A 17,339-nucleotide genomic window follows, 5' to 3' on the forward strand; every position below is an offset into this window, starting at 1 on the left:
TTCTCTACCCAAAGGAGTCTCAAAGCGGCTTCCAATCACCTTCCCTTTCCTCTCCCCACAACAGAAACCTTGTGAGGGAAGTAAGGCTGAGAAAGCCCTGATATTACTGATCAGTCAGAACAGCTTTATCAGGACTGTGACTACCTGGCTGCATGGAGATGACCAGCGGATCAAACCTGCCTCACCAGATTAGAAGAAGAAAAGTTGTTTTTTATACCCTGCTTTACACTGCCTAAAGGAGTGTCAAAGCAACTTACAATCACTTCCCCTTCCTCTCCCCACAACAGGTGCCCTGTGAGGGAGGGGAGGCTGAGAGAGCCCTGATAGAACTACCTTGTGAGAACAGCCCTAAGAGAACTAAGACTGTCCCAAGGTCACCCTGCATGTGGAGGGCCAGGGAATCAAACCCGGATTGCCAGACTAGAAGACGCCCACCCCTTGAATAAATCTTTGTTGGTCTTAAAGGTGCTACTGGACTCTGATTTTATTGAGACAATGAGGGATTTCTGGATGCTAGCCATAATGTTGAAGGGAAGCCAGAAGGCATACAGCAGGGGTAATCAAACTGCGGCCCTCCAGATGTCCATGGACTACAATTCCCAGGAGCCCCTGCCAGCATTCGCTGGCAGGGGCTCCTAGTAATTGTAGTCCATGGACATCTGGAGGGCCGCAGTTTGACTACCCCTGGCATACAGCTCCCTCATAGTCTTGGCCTGTTTATCACAGTTGACAAACAAAGTAATTTCTCAACTCTGCTATCTCAGGTCATCTATCTAGAGGTGCAAGAATTCAAACTGTCCCCTTCTCCGGTTTAGAATATGTCTGAGAAATTATGAACTGATTACATTATGGGCTTTTCAGTGACTGTCCAGTTGGTCTCTGGAAATACAAAATCCGGTTCCCAATTCAAATTTAGCAGTAATTTTGCAACAAAACAACCATGATAGTTTCGTGTGCCAGAACTCTGCAAAAGAACAGGAGGGAGAGGAAGGAGAGACATAAAACTATGAAGCTGATTCAATATTTATGGTTTCACACAACAACTTGATACTGAAAAGTGCTACCACTGCAGTCATCTAACTACTGAACCCTCTGTGTAGACTCCACATGCTAATCACAGCCAGTGCTGGGCAAGAAACGTATAAGTTTCCATCTAATACCAGAGACTTTCAGATTGCTTTCTGGGGCCCCCTGTGATGTCCTGGCAGAATATCAGAGTTCTCTCGATGCCTCGGTTTCTCTGAAAGACTAACTGGCCACCACTCCCAACATATTTCGGCATCCAGTGACTTTCACGAGAATTTAGATCGCTGTGAAGTCCATCAGCTCTGAATGGCTCCTTTCCCAGAATCCTCTGCAGCGCAAACAGAATCTTCAACAAATACTCAAAGGCTCCTTGAAGTCAGAGTGTTGAGAAACTCACTGCTGTGGACTGTAATTGCGACAGAAAAGCCAACTGCCTCTAGGGTTGGCCTTTGGATCAAAACCCCAGAGTCCTAGCTGATGGGCTCAAAAGGCCTCTTGCTCACCCAAGAACTGGCTGTCATTCTGCCTTGGAAGTGTACTTCGCCAGCCAAAGGGTGGGGGCTCCAGAGGCCCAAAGTCTCAAATCACCCACTTCGTCCTTACAAAATGCATTGATGAATCGACCTGAGTGCAGTGAAATCTTTTTTTAAAGAGCCTGTCTGAGAGTTCGCAGCTGAACACACCTAGCACTCCACACACTGCTATCCCGCATGCATTACTCTTGTACAACGACATCATGCAACATCAACTATACAGGCGGTTATACATCCGACATGGTCACTGGCCTCTACCTACCATTCAAGGACTTTCTTTACCTGAAGAATCACTTTCTAAACCCGGGAGTCTGGTCCTTTACCCTGTTTTCACTTTTGCAGGCTTGAATGGCTTTTCTTTTCCTTGTGAAGAAAGAACCTTCTGTTTTCTACTAGGTCTCTGCATATCTGGCTGATGCAACGTGGGGTCACATGAACGATGAGGAATCTCAGTCTTGTAAGCCCCTGCGCAGAAGAGTGGCCCTTCCGTCTCTGCACATTGGGCAAGGCAGTTCCTAGCAATCAGGGCCAAAGACAATGAATTCTCTGTAAGTGCCATCGATGATAAATGCCTCTGGCAAGACTGTTTTAAGGAAACGGGTTGCTGATGGAAGATGTGGGAAGACAACTCCTTGGAAACAATGGGTTTGCTTAGAAACATATAGAAAACCCGGAATGATCAAAGCAAAGGCCTGTTCCGTCCCAAGGGGGTCAGGAAGTTGTTCTAAGGGGCTTACAAGAAAGGTTCGTTCCCCAGTTGGCTCCTAATACACGGCATTCAGAGATACCCTAGTTCAGAGGTTCCATTTCACTATCATGCTTAATTGGCTTCCCAATTTTGTCTGCTATGGAAATGACGTTGATGAAGAGTAGGGAACAGAATACATAACATTCAACAGTACTCCATGGCACTGGTGCCAAAAAGAGGTGTGCACATAGACAGCAACCAGGTGGATTCTGTCCAAGAGCATGTAGGATTGGCTCATTTCGAAACATGGAAGTGGTACATTCCTCATTGCTCAGTGTGGTGTTGAATATTTACATCTTATTGAACTAGTAGAACTAAAATGATTTGAGTAGGTGGTGGCAAGAACTTTAGTGACTGGATGGCATATCGATCTTATTATTCCTCCATATTGCTGAGAAGTTGTGCTGCTGTTGTGGAGTCCTGACTTGTCCTCTTCAACCGAAACAATTGTTCAGTTTTCCCTCCCTTCCTGTGCATGGCCTCTGGCCCCAACTTCAAGCACAGACTGGAAGCAAGACAGAGAACGGAGAGGAGATCAACGTTGGACCAGCGTGAACATTTCACAAACAAAACATGACCTCCAATTCAACTGGAGTGTTGGCTTAAGGAGTTCACAATCTATACTACATTTATAGTCCATGATCCAGATCGCCATAGGCTCTGTGAGGAAGAGACCAGGCAGTCCAATGGGCTTCACATTCCTGGAGTTGACAAGAGGTACAAGCCCACTGTGTGCATGGACGGCCTCTGCTGGATCATGGCCCCGTGGCTGTTTCAGCAAGGTAATTTCTCAGTTAGCATCAGGAAGCTGTCGCTATTATTAACACAACACCAACCACTATGGACATTATATACAGCTCTTGCCACAAGTTGATCAAAAGACATATTTGTGATGTTAACAAAATGACTCACTTCCCAACCCAATCCCCCCGTCCCTCCCCGTGAGGTAGAGAAGTATTACTGTCCCCATTTGACAGATAAGGTAAATTGAGGCACCAAGAAACTAAGAGACCTGCTCCAATTCACACACAAAATCTGTCATGCCAAACACACCATGGAAAATCCTTCTGTAAATCTTCCCTGTGCTTTGTCCTCAAGGCCAGCCTTCCCCACAGTGATCTGACCGTGAACTTACACAAATGCTGGATCTTCTGAACCAAAGGTTAGATATATTAGGCAAAACAGTGACATAGTGGTTAGGGGATTCCATGTCTTAGTGGTTTGGTTTCACAAATGGTAGGGCAGTACCATGTGCTCAAGACGCAGGGCCCCCTACCTACGGCAGCTATCAGTTACTTCCAAATATTCTCCATTTTAAAAAGATCATAAGCCTGGCATATTCACATTTTACTTTCAAGATGTCCATTACTAAACAAACAAACAAAAAAACCCCCACGGAAGCTAGTCTCCAAGCAATGTCTAGAAGTAGCCAAGCTTAATTTATCACAGCCAAGAGTTCTTGTAAAGGTCAGTGGGCCATCAGCTAAGATTTCTTTATTAGGACGATTCACTTCTTTTCTTTCCACTTTAAGGAAATTGCCCAAAGCAGCTTGCAAAACAAAGACACAGATCACAAAATGTAAAAAAAAGAACCCCACAACTTGTCCCCCCCCCCCAAAATCCCCAATCATAACAAATGGCCGTAATACATTCTGTATTCACAGGGGATTGCAAAGAAATCTGAAACAGAGCTGGAAAGCAACCCAGAGGTTGGTTTGGGTGGGTATTGCTTTAATAACACTTTACAAGACTATTCCTCCCCAAATAAGGAATATTTACCTACCTGGTACCTGTATCTGGGCCCAGGAAAATTTATCTGCTCTGTATATAACTGTGTACCAATGTCATTAAAAAATGAAAACGATTCCTTTGCCTTTCGATTTCTTTACAAGGTGTAGTCTTTAGGGGGGAAAAGTTATTTAAAATACATTGTTGTGAACACCCCAGCAATTCTACAATCTGAGCATCTGGCCCTAGTTTAGGTTGACTGAAATACAGAAAATGCAAAACAGAAGTTTCACATGTTATAAAACACTCTTAAAATGTTGAATCGATTGCAATATTTCTGTCCCCGCCACCCAGGCACCCCCTTCTATTTTTGTACCTCTGGTGCCGGTTTGGCGGCAACTTTGAAACAGTTGTTGTTCTGAACTTTTTAATGCATTTTTTTAAAAATTGTATTTTTCAAGCAAAAGAAAGTCACCAGTTTTTGTTTTGTTTTTTTTTTAGAAAAAGGAGCTTGAAGTACCAACTTTCTAAAACACAGCTAAAATTGTTTTCCTCTATAAAAGTGTGTTGTTTAAAAAGAAATTACCTAGAGGTGTCAGAACTGAAAACAGAATTTTCACAGTGTTTTCAGTATAGGTTGTTTACAAGGCATTAATATTCCGTACAGAGATAGAGAGATACCATTTGGTAGTTAAAATAACTTCATATCAGCTAGAGTATTTTTTTTATTGCCCATTATATATTATAATTTTTTAAAAATCAAACACAGTTGAAATTTCTTTGTGCATTTATTAAAATGTACCCTAGCATTGAATCTGAGAGTAAATTACTGTTTATACTGAAGATTTCTTGCTGCTGGAATAACCCCACTCAGTTTTCGCATCTTTGAAAGATGGCGTCAATCAATTCAGTTCTCTACTGGCCTTGAGTAACAGAAACTGACACCATACACTAGACAAGTGTAAACTCTCAGAAATACAAAATGGGAATTGCTGCTGGTTTTCATCAGTATTTGTGAGGAAAGGTGCTGGTGGTTAGAAAGATTTCCATTTTGCCCTTAGGACAAAATAAGGACATTTGAGATCAGGATTATGATGTGAGCTAATGCAAAGATGGTACAAAAAAAGAAAGGAAGGAAGTCACCTTCCCTGCAGCCAAACCTAAACACAACACTCCGAAATAGAGGAAGAGACATCTGAAAGGGATGAAGACCACCCTGATTTCAGATTGCCAGTGGCAGCCATTTTTTCTCTATTTTGAAGTTACACGTATCATGGTATCCCTTTATCTCTGCCGGTTGATAGTTGCTGATTTGTGGCACAGAGGATAAACCATAAGGGGAGGGAAAAGACATAACTTTGTGTCCTTGGATTGGTTTGCAAGCACCAGTGGCCTCTCTGCTCTTTTTTGGCAGAAGGACTGTACGGTGTCTAAAGCAGGAGCGTGTCTTATACACACGGACAACCGGGTTTCTTTACATGGAGTCTCCGAGGGAATCAGAATCATCCAAGGACAGTGGCAGGTACAAGTCCTGTAAGAAGAAAGGAAGAGTGTTAACTCCCCCAAATTGGCCTCTTCTGCATTAACAAGCCATTACTTAGGCGGGATTGAGACTTGAAAATATTTTATGTCCATTGGTTGCCAAATCTACTGTGTTGGCTTGGCTCACCCAGAGTCTTAAGAACAGTGCTTACTTTCTGAGATCATTTCCAAATGGAGGTACCAAAAATTCAACCTTGGATGTTCTGCATGAAACACAAGGTGGTTATTCCCACTCCCAATTCTGTTTACAGAAAACTGTCTGATAAACCAAGCTGGGACTAACTACATGCTAAGTCTTCAGTATATTGTCTAAGTGCCTTTGGACTATCTGGAGCTGCTACTGGACTGTACTAAGTAAGGTCTCACAGCGAACCCATTATCCATCAGCACATGGTTTTAAAGTAGGACAGTCTTCCTTTCTAGGAAGGGATCTTTTCTTGCTGGCACAAAGGCATGAAAACTAAAGGATGTCACCTGAAAAAACCAAGAGCTCCTGCAGGCATTCCTGTCCCAGAAAAAACTCCTATGACAACGCCAATAAAAACGTAATTATAGAATACATTATGGGCTTGCAGAATGGAGTGTAATCTCTACATTGTTTGAAAACCTCCTTAAAAGGGAATATTAGCATGACTGCTTAGAGCCTTTGAGATATATCCACATGTCTTTCATTGCTTCATGGGGCAGAATTACAAGGATTTCAGGCTATTCGTGGTGTGAGTGCGGGGAGATTGACGGGTTGATGATGGTGTGAGAAGTGTGCTCAGTTTCTGTTTGTATTCCAGACGAACTTTCCTCCAGTTTTCAATACAGTATTATGGTCAACTTCGCAAGCCACGTTTATAGAGTTTTAAACCTGTGGACCTCTTAGCCCTGACCCAGTCCGTTGTTGATCCAAGAACTTTTTCTACGACAGCAACTCACAATTAACATCAACTTCTGTACCATTTCCGCATGGAGGCATTAAACTCGTGCCGCTTCCTACTTGCAAACGTGCAGTTGCAAGCTTCCTGAGAGCCACCCCCCACCCTGTGTTTCCCACCACCTTTTCATGGCTTTTTGCCTCTCGGCGAGGAGGCAAGAGAAAACAAAACAACTCAAACTTCCTTCCCCTTTGAGCTCCAAATTTTTTTTTAATGGCACTTCCACATTGCTATGTGGTAATGCCACAACAGAAGAGTATTTTTTTTTAAATTAACACTTCAGCGTGGCTATGGAGAAATGCCACATCAATAAAGCTTTCCCCCTCCCCATTTTGGGATTCTTGGTGTTTGGTCTCTATTTACATTCGGGTAGATTTTTGAGAGGCTGGCCATGGTAACTGGACCCCCACGAGTGATTTTGTGTGAACAGTAAGGCTTAAAAATGAGGAGCATGGATGCTTAGCTGAACAGGAGAGGGCTGCTTCATCACATACAGTTTTCCAGTTAAAAACCAAATGCCAGAAAACACAAATGGGGTTGTGACTTGGCTGCTGAATCCCAAGGGTGGGACAACGCTAACAATTCCATTGCAAGGGTGGGACTACACTAGCAATTCCATTGCATGTTTCTCCCTCCACACGGGCTTGTCCCGGGTTGCTACCCAATATGAAGCACAATAAGGAGTGGTCAATCCAGTTTTGCCAATTTCCCTCATCGTAAGGCAAATCTGGCCAAAACTTGTGCCAGCCACTTGACAACCTTGGTTTGCTGCCGATGTCATGCAGAAGCAGCACTAAAACCAGAGGCTGTCCAGAGGCAAATTCATCATGTGGAAACAGTCCTGATCAGTTTTTCATCTATCTGAAGGGTAAATCTGAGGTTGGAATGAGCTGGCTAGAGAATCAACTGCCCCTGGAAAGTTTCAGAGTAGTAGCAGTATAAGGCTAAAGTACCTGTCATGGGTGTCTCAAAGAAATGACTGGACTAAAAGTGACTTTCTGTTTTACCTCCTCTCTCATAACATATAGGCAAAGTCACACTGTGATAGGACAGCATCATAATATAAGATTTCCTCTTCCCACTCCCTAGGTAAGGCAGCAAGGGACTGAAAAAGGATGCTATCATCTCACAGGGTGACTTCCTTAGCTATTGAAGGTGGGTGCCATTTTGAACAGCATTCCTCTGGCCTGCACCACGTATTTCTGCCAAAACTGAGAAAACAAAAAATAATATAAAACAACTGTAAAACTAAAATCAGTTGCTGCATACACAGATTTTTAAATATCAGTACGACTGAATTTACATCATGAAATATAAAACCTTCACATATAAGAAAACAAACATTCTTTTAATGCAATGTTACAAGTTTTCAAAAATGTCTGCTGTTCAAACTACTGCACTGAAAAAAGGTTGCATAATGGCCAGAGAAACATATCCAAGTCTTATGCATAGTCAACAGGCGGCAAAATAGGCAGCAAGTAAATACATTGTAAACTGGCAGCCTAGTATCCAGACAGGCATATTCAGGTGTGTTTGTCTGACTGTTACAGTGTGTTATGCACGGGCAAGGGCTCATGGGAATTGTAGCCCATGAGTACCTGGTGAGGCATCTGGCAAGCTACCGTGATGATACAGGCACCTAATGCCCAGATTTATTGGCCCAATTTACTGTATCTGTAACTCTCACAGGAACTCAGAGAGGACCGAAGGATGTTTAGTAAGGTATAAGAAACGTAATACCTTGTGCTTACGGAGGCTCCCTGGACTGGTAGGTGTGGAGATTGGGGACTGCTTCGATTTGGGGGTGGAGAGCTGGCTGCTGGATGTTCCATTTGCTGTCATAAAATAAGAGAGAAATTGGCCATGAACAAAGATGAGCAAGAGGTTAAGAAGAAAAAAAAGATATGTCTCATTTTCATTGAAAGCCATCAGTACATGAAATCCACAGTCAACAAATTAAGTTGTAGATAATGATTTCCTGGATACACGTTAAGTATCTTTTGCAGCATAACAGCCGAGGCGACTGCATGCAGCTATTTTGGTTCCAAACAATGGCCCCATTTCCACATGGCCTCCGCTGATGAGGAAACGTGGCAAGCAACAGGGGCTCAGGCGGAGCCACAGGGGTGGAGGCAGGGAACAGAGGACCCAGGGGCTTTTTGCACGGCTTCAAAATCGCACAATGGTTGCTAATTGGAAAGGCTATTGATTTGCCTTAACGCACGACGTCGTAGACAATCTGCAACACTCCTGAAACCGATCAGCAAAAAGCGCTTCCTTGTAGCGCTTTCAGGGGAATCCCAAAAAGTGGATTCACCCTCCGGAAAGCGCTACACTCTTGCAAACAATCTGCAACACTAGCGATAAAGACCTGTGCGTTAACATTGTTGCGGTTTCTTCAAAGTCCCTCCTCCTGAGCCTGTCCTCCAAACTTCCGGCGAAGCGATCGCCATTTTTTTTTCTCCGAGCGAGCGGGGATAAACGCACCAGCGAGCCTCTTTCTGTTCAGAGGCTTCCCTGGCTTCAGTCCTTCACCTTTAGTCACTAAGCACAAACCACATAAAAGCCCGTTTGCTGAAATAAAGTCCCTTTATTTTTTACACATTAATTCAGCCGAAAATCGGGCCCGTGAGAGGGGGGGGGATTTTTTTTTTATCACTCGAGGCAGCGTGCCAACGATCATACGATCAAACGACAGCTCACATTAGGCAGCTGGGTCTCTCCGTTGCAACGAATCTACCTAGATTCGTTGCTATGGGTCTGTTTTTTTTTTAAAAAAAACCTTTCTTAAAGGGAAAGGGGCTGTTTGGGAGCATGCTAACGGCTGCCCATTGGCTGCTTGACGGCCAGGGGCGGGACGAGCTTGGCAATAGCGCTTCCTTTCTAGCGATTTCTGCCGAGACCGGAAGCCTGTGGGAAACGCTAAAAAACGCAACTGATTCCACTACAAAGGCAGGTATGCATAACGACGAATTCCACTATTTTAAATGGCGATTTTTCATTCCGCAAACAATTTGCAACAAAGATCCCCGTGCGTAAAGGCCCCCAGAATCCCTGCAGGGGCAATTCACAACTGAACCTCAGCAGCCTTGCTTCCCTGCATGGTGAGGGAATAAATCCAGAAGGAATTAGCTGGCAAAACCGAGCCAGCTGGGACCAGGCATACTCCCTTAGACTGGAACATCAGAGTAGAAGAGGAAACAAAACACTTCTCAGCTATTTAAAAGGAAGTATTTATTTTAAAACTCTGCCTGGAAGAGCCAAGATGTGAAGCGATGCAAGCAACTATGCTTATCTTATTCCTGTTTGTATTTACTTAATGTTATTATGATTATAGATCAGCATTAACATAATTAACAGGCAGCAACAAGTAACAGGAAACAACCAGTTCGAGAAAGGCGGTATGCAAATTCTAGGAATAAACGAACAAACAAAAATTAAAATATGCCCATACACCAATTCGCGCCCCCCGTTTTAAACTGAATTCTGCATTACAGACATAGTTAATTAAAAGATTAATTGAAATATTTAACCAGATGCTTCCTTATCAAACAAGCTGAAGAACAAAATTGGTACATTTTGAAGGGTGCTTGCACTCGAAAGCTCACGCCTTGAATAAATCTTTGTTGGTCTTAAAGGTGCCACTGGACTCTGATTTTGTATTGCTAATTAAAGTCTATAGAAAAAGGTAGCATTAAAAGAAAACAAGAAATCCCAGATGGTTCTGTATTGGGCAGAGTGCCAAGAAACCCAATGGGGAGGCATGCTAATGTGGACTGCTACTGAAATTTAGCACAACAAAATTTGAGGCCAATGGCACCTTTAAGATTTATTCTTGAGGTCCGAGGAAGACCACATGTACTCAAAACACGGCCACGAACTCACGGGGCCGTCGTTGACGCCACAGACGGCAGGGCCACAATCAAGCGGCTCGCAACGTCCCTGAGCACGTGTGCGCATGCTCGAACGTGGCGGCGTGCTCAGCAGTGACAGAGGCAGGCATGTGGGGCCTTTATAAGGCGCCACGTGCAGTCGCCCAGCCTCTCTGCCGCAGACCTCGCCAGACAGCGTGCTGTTCGACATGGCGCAGGTGGGCCTGAGGAGTTGAGACGGCGGGCGAAGGGAGAGTCGGCCGGATCCGTAAGGTCTACCCCCCACACACACACACACACTCACCGGGGATGGCGGCTGGGCAGCGATCGCACGCCTGGAGAGCGGGCCCCTCGGGAGGCGGGCGAGAGTCGACCTTGCGGGAGGGCAGGGCATCGGGGACCCAGCAGGGCAGCCACGCAAGCGCCCTGTGGGCGAGGGAGGCATGGGCGGCAGCAGTCCCGGGAGCTTGCAGGACGACGGCGGCAGACTGCCATGCCTCTCCCCTTCATCAGGGGAAACCGGGGCCAGTTCTCCTGAGGAGACACCCACGGGGAGGGGCAGGAGCAAGCGCAGGGAGGGGGGTTCAAGAGCCCAACCCAGGCGACACGCCAGCCCTTCCAGGCGCCCCAGGGAACAAGGGGAAGGGCAACAGGCTCCATGGTGCCAGGCCATGAATAGAAAGTCAAGGAACAAGGCACTTCCCCGGTCTCCTGCGAGCAGCAGGAAAAAAGAAAAAAATGTACCTCCCCCCCCCCTTTTGGCACTGCAGAATTTTGGCAAGGATACTCTCATGCAGTGTCACAGATGGTGGGAGCTGCCAAACCCAGTGGCTCAGACAGCTGCCCTTCTTCACCAGTTTCCCTGGCAGAAGGGGGCTCTGTTTCCAGTTCCACAGAAGCGAAGCCCTCCCCCCCAAACGCACAGCAGGAAAAGGCTTCTGGCAGTAAGAGCCAGAGATCTGCGGGCCGCAGCCCTGCATCTGGTGACTGATCGTCTTGGGATGGGGATGAGGACCTGAGGGAGGGCTGGTACTAGGTTGAAGGGGCTTTTATCCCGGGTCTGCCAGCCTGGCTTCACAGAAGGCGGGATGAGACTCAACTCCTTCTAGATGAAGAGGGCGGAGACCCAGCTGACAGAGAGCCCCTGGGCTGGTACACTGATACTGATGCACCCCCGGGGGTGCACCTTCCCCCCAAGGTCCGGGAATGGGCTTTGGAAGGTTTTCTCGTAGATATATTTGCCATGGTCAGGGGCCAAGGAAAAGGGGGGAACACAGGCAGCCACAAGGAGGCCAAAAAGTCTGACAGACCAAGGCTTGAGAAGAATTTTAACAACTGGCTCCGAGGGTTCTATCCAGAACGGGGATGGCATCTTTGCTGTTATCTTTCACATGTGCTGGAGACCCGGGAGCTGGTGGGTGACGAAGCAGCCCTGGACTACGACCGTGAGTTCGGGGAACTAGTTCAGGGGTGGCCAAATTGAGGTGGGTGCCCGGCGTCCATCACTGTCTGCCATCTCAGGGCATGGGTTCCATGTCAAGGGTCCTGCACTCCCGGCTGGGGGGGGGAGAAGGTCCCAGGGTGCCCTGTTTACCCACCAAGAAGCAGTCGGACGGCTACAGGTTTAGCGCATGTCTTGTGCCCTGCCAACCCTCCAGCTGGAGGGACGTTTTGCCAACCTTTAATAAAGTTGCGGCCCTGTTATTCGCCAAGATCGAGTCGCATAATGATTTGGCCCCTGCCAATTGCCAGTCAAAAGCTCACACTGTGATCCCATTGGCTTCTAATTTTGTTGTGCTACTTCAGACCAACATGGCTACCCAGTTGAATCTACTGAAATTCAGCGTATTAGGAAAAAAAACCTCTCATGCAGTAGTTTTCACTGGTTTGTTTTTTGAGGGAAGGATACATGGGGGTGGAGGGGAACAGATGTGCAAAGCCCAGCTGTGAAATGCCCTACATTGTTTCCAATGAACATCTGGAGATGTTTTGTCCAAGAAGAGACTTCCACATTGGCCTTAGACGTTGCTTTAAAGGAAATGTATCTGGCAACCTGGAGCTGAAGCCCTATTCCAAGTGTCTTATCAGGGAACTTTGAGTTTCTTTGAACTTCTTCAGATGCTTTGCTCAAGCTCAGCTTCAAAATCTGTGTTAAGTCAAATGCAGTTTTGGAAAGCTCAGACCCACTCCTGAACCTGTGAAAAAACGAAAGGAGTTCACGGATCTGGAATCAAGAGATAGGATGTCTCCTTCCATTATCATGCAAACCTTCCACCAGTCTGTTTACTGACAGGAAATGCAACTTCGGTGTATCTGAAAAGCCAACTTCTGTGTATCTGAAAAAACAGTAATATCAGGGCTCTCTCAGCCTCACCCACCTCACGGGGTGTCTGTTGTGGGGAGAGGAAAGGGAAGGCGATTGTAAGCCCCTTTGAGACTCCTTCGGGTAGAGAAAAGCGGCATATAAGAACCAACTCTTCTTCTTCTTCAGTAATCTCAGGGCTCTCTCAGCCTCACCCACCTCACAGGGTGTCTGTTGTGGGGAGAGGAAAGGGAAGGCGATTGGAAGCCCCTTTGAGACTCCTTCAGGTAGAGAAAAGCGGCATCTAAGAACCAACTCTTCTTCTTCAGTAATATCAGGGCTCTCTCAGCCCCACCTCCCTCACAGGGTGTCTGTTGTGGGGAGAGGAAAGGGAAGGCGACTGTAAGCCTCTTTGAGACTCCTTCGAGTAGAGAAAAGCGGTGTATAAGAACCAACTCTTCTTCTTCTTCAGTAATCTCAGGGCTCTCTCAGCCTCACCCACCTCACAGGGTGTCTGTTGTGGGGAGAGGAAAGGGAAGGCGATTGGAAGCCCCTTTGAGACTCCTTCAGGTAGCGAAAAACGACATATAAGAACCAACTCTTCTTCTTCTTCTTCTTCTTCTTCAATCGAGCAGACACTTTCTGCAATATGAAATAACCCCATTCCTTGTTTTTATTTGCCCTTAACAAACTGAAAGCACAAAAGTGTTTATTTATTAGTTCAATCCCACAAGAAAAAAAATCCAGATCTGCAGATTATTATTATTTTTATTATTATTTTGATTTATTTCCCGCCACTCCCATTAAAATACTTTAAAATGTCACAACATGGTGGCACCATAATAAGATCCCCTTCCTACCCCCATTCCTAAAAAAGGGGAGGTGGAGGAGAAGGAGGACAAAGATATTCAAGAAGAAGCCAGGGGGAGAGCAGTCGATGTACCCCGGCAGCCCCAGCCTCAACCATAGACCTGGCGGAAGAGCTCCATCTTGCAGGCCCTGCGGAACGTTAAAGGGTCCCGGGAGCTCATTCCACCAGGTGGGGGCCAGGACCGAAAAGGCCCTGGCCCTGGTCGAGGCTAGGCGTGCTTCCCTAGGGCCGGGAACAACCAGAAGATTCTCACTCGCAGAGCGCAGAGCCCTGCGGGGGGCATAGGGCGCTAGGCAGTCCCTCAGGTATGTGGGTCCCAGCCAGCGTAAAGCCTTAAAGGTTAGAACCAGAACCTTGAACTGGATCCGGACAGCAATTGGTAACCAGTGCAGCTGCCTCAGCACAGGCTGGATATGGGCCCTCCAAGGTGTGCCGGTGAGGACCCTAGCAGCTGCATTTTGTACTAGCTGGAGTTTCCGGATCAGAGACAAGGGTAGGCCCGCGTAGCACGAGTTACAGAAATATAATCTGGAGGTGACCGTTGCATGGATCACAGTGGCCAGGTGTTCGGGGGACAGGTAGGGCGCTATTAGCTGAGTTTGGCGAAGATGGAAAAATGCCTGGCCGGCTACTTTCCTGACCTGCGCCTCCATAGTCAGGGAGGCATCAATGGTCACACCCAAGTTTCTGGCCTGGGACGCAATGGTAAGATGCGCCCCTGCCAGGGTGGGTAAATGCGCTTCCTGTGCCTGCCCCCTACTTCCCAGCCACAGGACCTCCGTCTTGGAGGGGTTGAGTTTCAGGCGACTCTGCTCAAACCATTCTGTCACCGCTTCCAAACATCTGGCGAATGGTTCCTGGGGAGAATCCGGGTGGCCGTCCACGAGGAGATAGAGCTGGGTGTCGTCAACGTACTGATGGCAGCCCAACCCAAAACTCCGTACCAGCTGGGCCAGAGGGCGCATGAAGATGTTAAATAGTGTGGGGGAGAGAACCGCGCCCTATGGGACCCCACAAGGGAGTCCATAAGGGCGCGAGAGCTCATCCCCCACTGCAACCCTCTGGAGGAAGGAGCGTATCCAGCACAAGGCTGTACCCTGTATCCCCGTACCGGCGAGGCGGTAGACCAATATCTCATGGTCCACGATGTTGAAAGCAGCCGACAGATACAGAAGGACCAGCACGGCTGACCTGCCTCTATCCAGCTGGCGACGGAGATCATCCAGCAGGGCGACCAACACCGTCTCCACCCCGTGGCCAGGGCGGAAGCCAGACTGATATGGATCGAGTGCCGAAGTTTCATCCAAGAAAGCTAGGAGCTGGTCCGCCGCGGCCCTTTCCACCACCTTGCCCAGGAATGCTAGGTGCGACACCGGGCGGTAGTTGGCAGGGTCCTGCGGGTCCAGCGTTGGTTTTTTCAGGAGAGGGCGAACCACCGCCTCCTTCAGCCGCTCGGGGAATTCCCCGGAACTCAGGGAAAGGTTGATGATATCCCTGAGTTGGCCTCCTATCCCCTCTCCGCTCCCCTTGAGAAGCCAAGAGGGACAGGGATCAAGGGGGCAGGTGGTCGCCCTGACCGACCCCAGCAACTTGTCCACTTCGGAAGAAGAGAGCCGTCTGAAGCCATCAAACCTCGCTGCCAAAGACGGCCAACAGGTCTCCAGTTCGTTTACTGTATTAATTGTGACAGGAAGGTCATGGCGAAGCGACAAGACTTTATCCGCAAAAAAGCTCGCTAATGCCTCGCAGCCAAGTGCCAATTGACTAATATTTTGGCGCCCCTGAAGGGTGGTAAGGGATCTAACTACCCTAAATAATTGGGCCGGGCGAGAGCTTGCGGACGCGATTTCCGTGGCGCCCTCATAAGCGTGCGATAAGATGTTCTTGCAACTTCGTCGCGAGTCTTCTGCCACACTCGCTCTAGTCGTCTCACCTCCCTCTTCTTTTCCTGGAGCACTCCCATGTACCAGGGGGCCCGTTTGAGTCGAGGGCAGAGAGGACGCTTAGGGACAATCTCATCTGCCAGTCCTCTACTAATGCCACCAGTGAATTGCCAGGAGGTATCGGGTCCCGCAGAGCATTCCGGAAACCAATAGGATCCATGAGTCTCTTAGAAGATGCACATGACTTTCAGTTCTCTAACACAGAGTAGATGAACATCAACAGATTTGATCCTAGCTTGAGTTCAACTTAATTTGTTTCCAGGGTCACAAGTCTTTGTTAACAAAAACCTCACAAAGGTTTCAATTTGAGCACTTGAGAATGAAGGTAGGGGGCTCAGGAGATCAAACCTTCCTGCAGGGGAAACATTTCTGCTCAGAGAAAATGAATACTTTGGGACAGCTAGAGTTCAGCCTTGGAGATCAATAAGATGTGGGGGTATTAAGTTTACTTGGCTACTGGACTTGAATCTAACTGTTATAGTGCAGTTCAAGTCTCTGAATATACTTTGTGGAAAAGGTGGCAGTCTAGCATGCCAATCTTTTATGAGTAGAATTCTTTTTAGGTGTTCTACTAGATTTAAAGCCCGTTTACCACTCTGAGCCATTCACAGGAGGGTGATATACAACTTGAATTATTATTGACTAGGGACAAAGCCCGTTGTATCCAAGAATACAACGGGTGCTAGAGCTTGGCAGTGGGAAAAGGAAGGGGAGGAGTTGTCCAGTCTGTAAGGGCATGGAGTTGAATGTGTGTGTTGTGTGGTAGGTTGTGGTGGCATGGTGGCAAATGAGGGTATGAGTGTGGAGATATGGGTGTCAAGAACCTGTGGTGTGGAATGTTCGTTGAGTGTGGGAGAGGAGTAACCTTTGGGAATTTTTGCCTAGTGGTTACAGATGAGCTTTCCAGAGCCATGTCCTCAGATATGTGAAGGGAAAATCAGACTGGAGACTCTTCTTAGGGGAAGATTACATGGCAAACAATTCGTCCCAGTTCTGCGTCATTTCCCTTCTTGTGTGAATTAGGCCACATTCACCGAAATGCCCCTCTGCCCTAATACACATGGGGTAGTCACAATACACAGGTGTCCACCCTTTCCCTTCTTTTCCATTTTTTCACTGTTGATAAAATGTTACGTGTCCGCACACTTCTTTCATGGTTGCTCTTTAGAAGAACAGATTTGTGTACCCTATTGCTTACTACCCAAAGGAGTCTCAAAGCAGTTTACAAATACCTTTTCCATTTGTCTCTCCACAATAGTCAAGGTATGTGGGATTGTGGGGTTGTGAGAGATCTGAGAGAACTGGGAATGGGCCGCAGTGACCCAGCAGGCTTCAGGTGTCTCAAAACATTTTCCAATAGTCTTCCCTTTCTCTCCCCATAGCAGACTCCCCATGAAGGAGGTGGAGTAGCGAGCCTTGCAGGGAAGTTTGCAACACTAAGAGGAAGACTCTCTGTGCACAGCAGTCTTGATCTTAGTAAGGTTTTTTATACTGTTTTTTTATTTGCCAGGCCAAGGTTATTTGCCAGGCCAATAAGTCATTTCAGTTACCATGTGTATCCAGACATTTACTTGTTCTCTATTTACAGTTTCAGCCTGTAAATATTTATTTAGATCTTCCTGCACTTTCCAGACTCACAGGACTGATGCTGGTCTGCCTGTCTGCGCCCCAGAATACAGTTGCTGGTAAGGGCTGGCCATAACCCATAGGCCAGGAGGGATACACCTGTACCACTACCTACCAACTGCAGGCAAAAATGGCTCCTTTGAAGGCTAGACTCTGAGGCATTGTATGATTTTGAAGTCCCACTGCAGGCAAAAATGGCTCCTTTGAAGGCTGGACTCTGAGACA

General features: G+C 47.0%; 1 protein-coding gene across 6 annotated transcripts in view; it reads right to left on the reverse strand.

Annotated features, from left to right (window-relative positions):
• Positions 1 to 1,011: 1,011 nt before the first annotated feature.
• The window catches only part of DCX (doublecortin), a 107,212-nt gene continuing 90,884 nt past the window's right edge, over positions 1,012 to 17,339 (reverse strand). For 3 of the 6 annotated variants that reach the window (XM_077309318.1, XM_077309314.1, XM_077309311.1), the window contains 2 exons: positions 8,241 to 8,335; positions 1,012 to 5,566 (listed from right to left, as the gene is read on the reverse strand). In XM_077309318.1, coding sequence (XP_077165433.1) covers positions 5,510 to 5,566; positions 8,241 to 8,335 — 152 coding nt within the window. In that variant the 3' untranslated portion in view covers positions 1,012 to 5,509. Of the gene's footprint in view, positions 5,567 to 8,237; positions 8,336 to 17,339 lie in introns of all 6 variants that reach the window. The other 3 variants (XM_077309317.1, XM_077309313.1, XM_077309310.1) reach the window with 1 other exon arrangement.

The sequence above is a fragment of the Paroedura picta genome, chromosome 13 (assembly GCF_049243985.1).
Source record: "Paroedura picta isolate Pp20150507F chromosome 13, Ppicta_v3.0, whole genome shotgun sequence".
Classification (NCBI taxonomy): Eukaryota; Metazoa; Chordata; class Lepidosauria; order Squamata; family Gekkonidae; genus Paroedura; species Paroedura picta.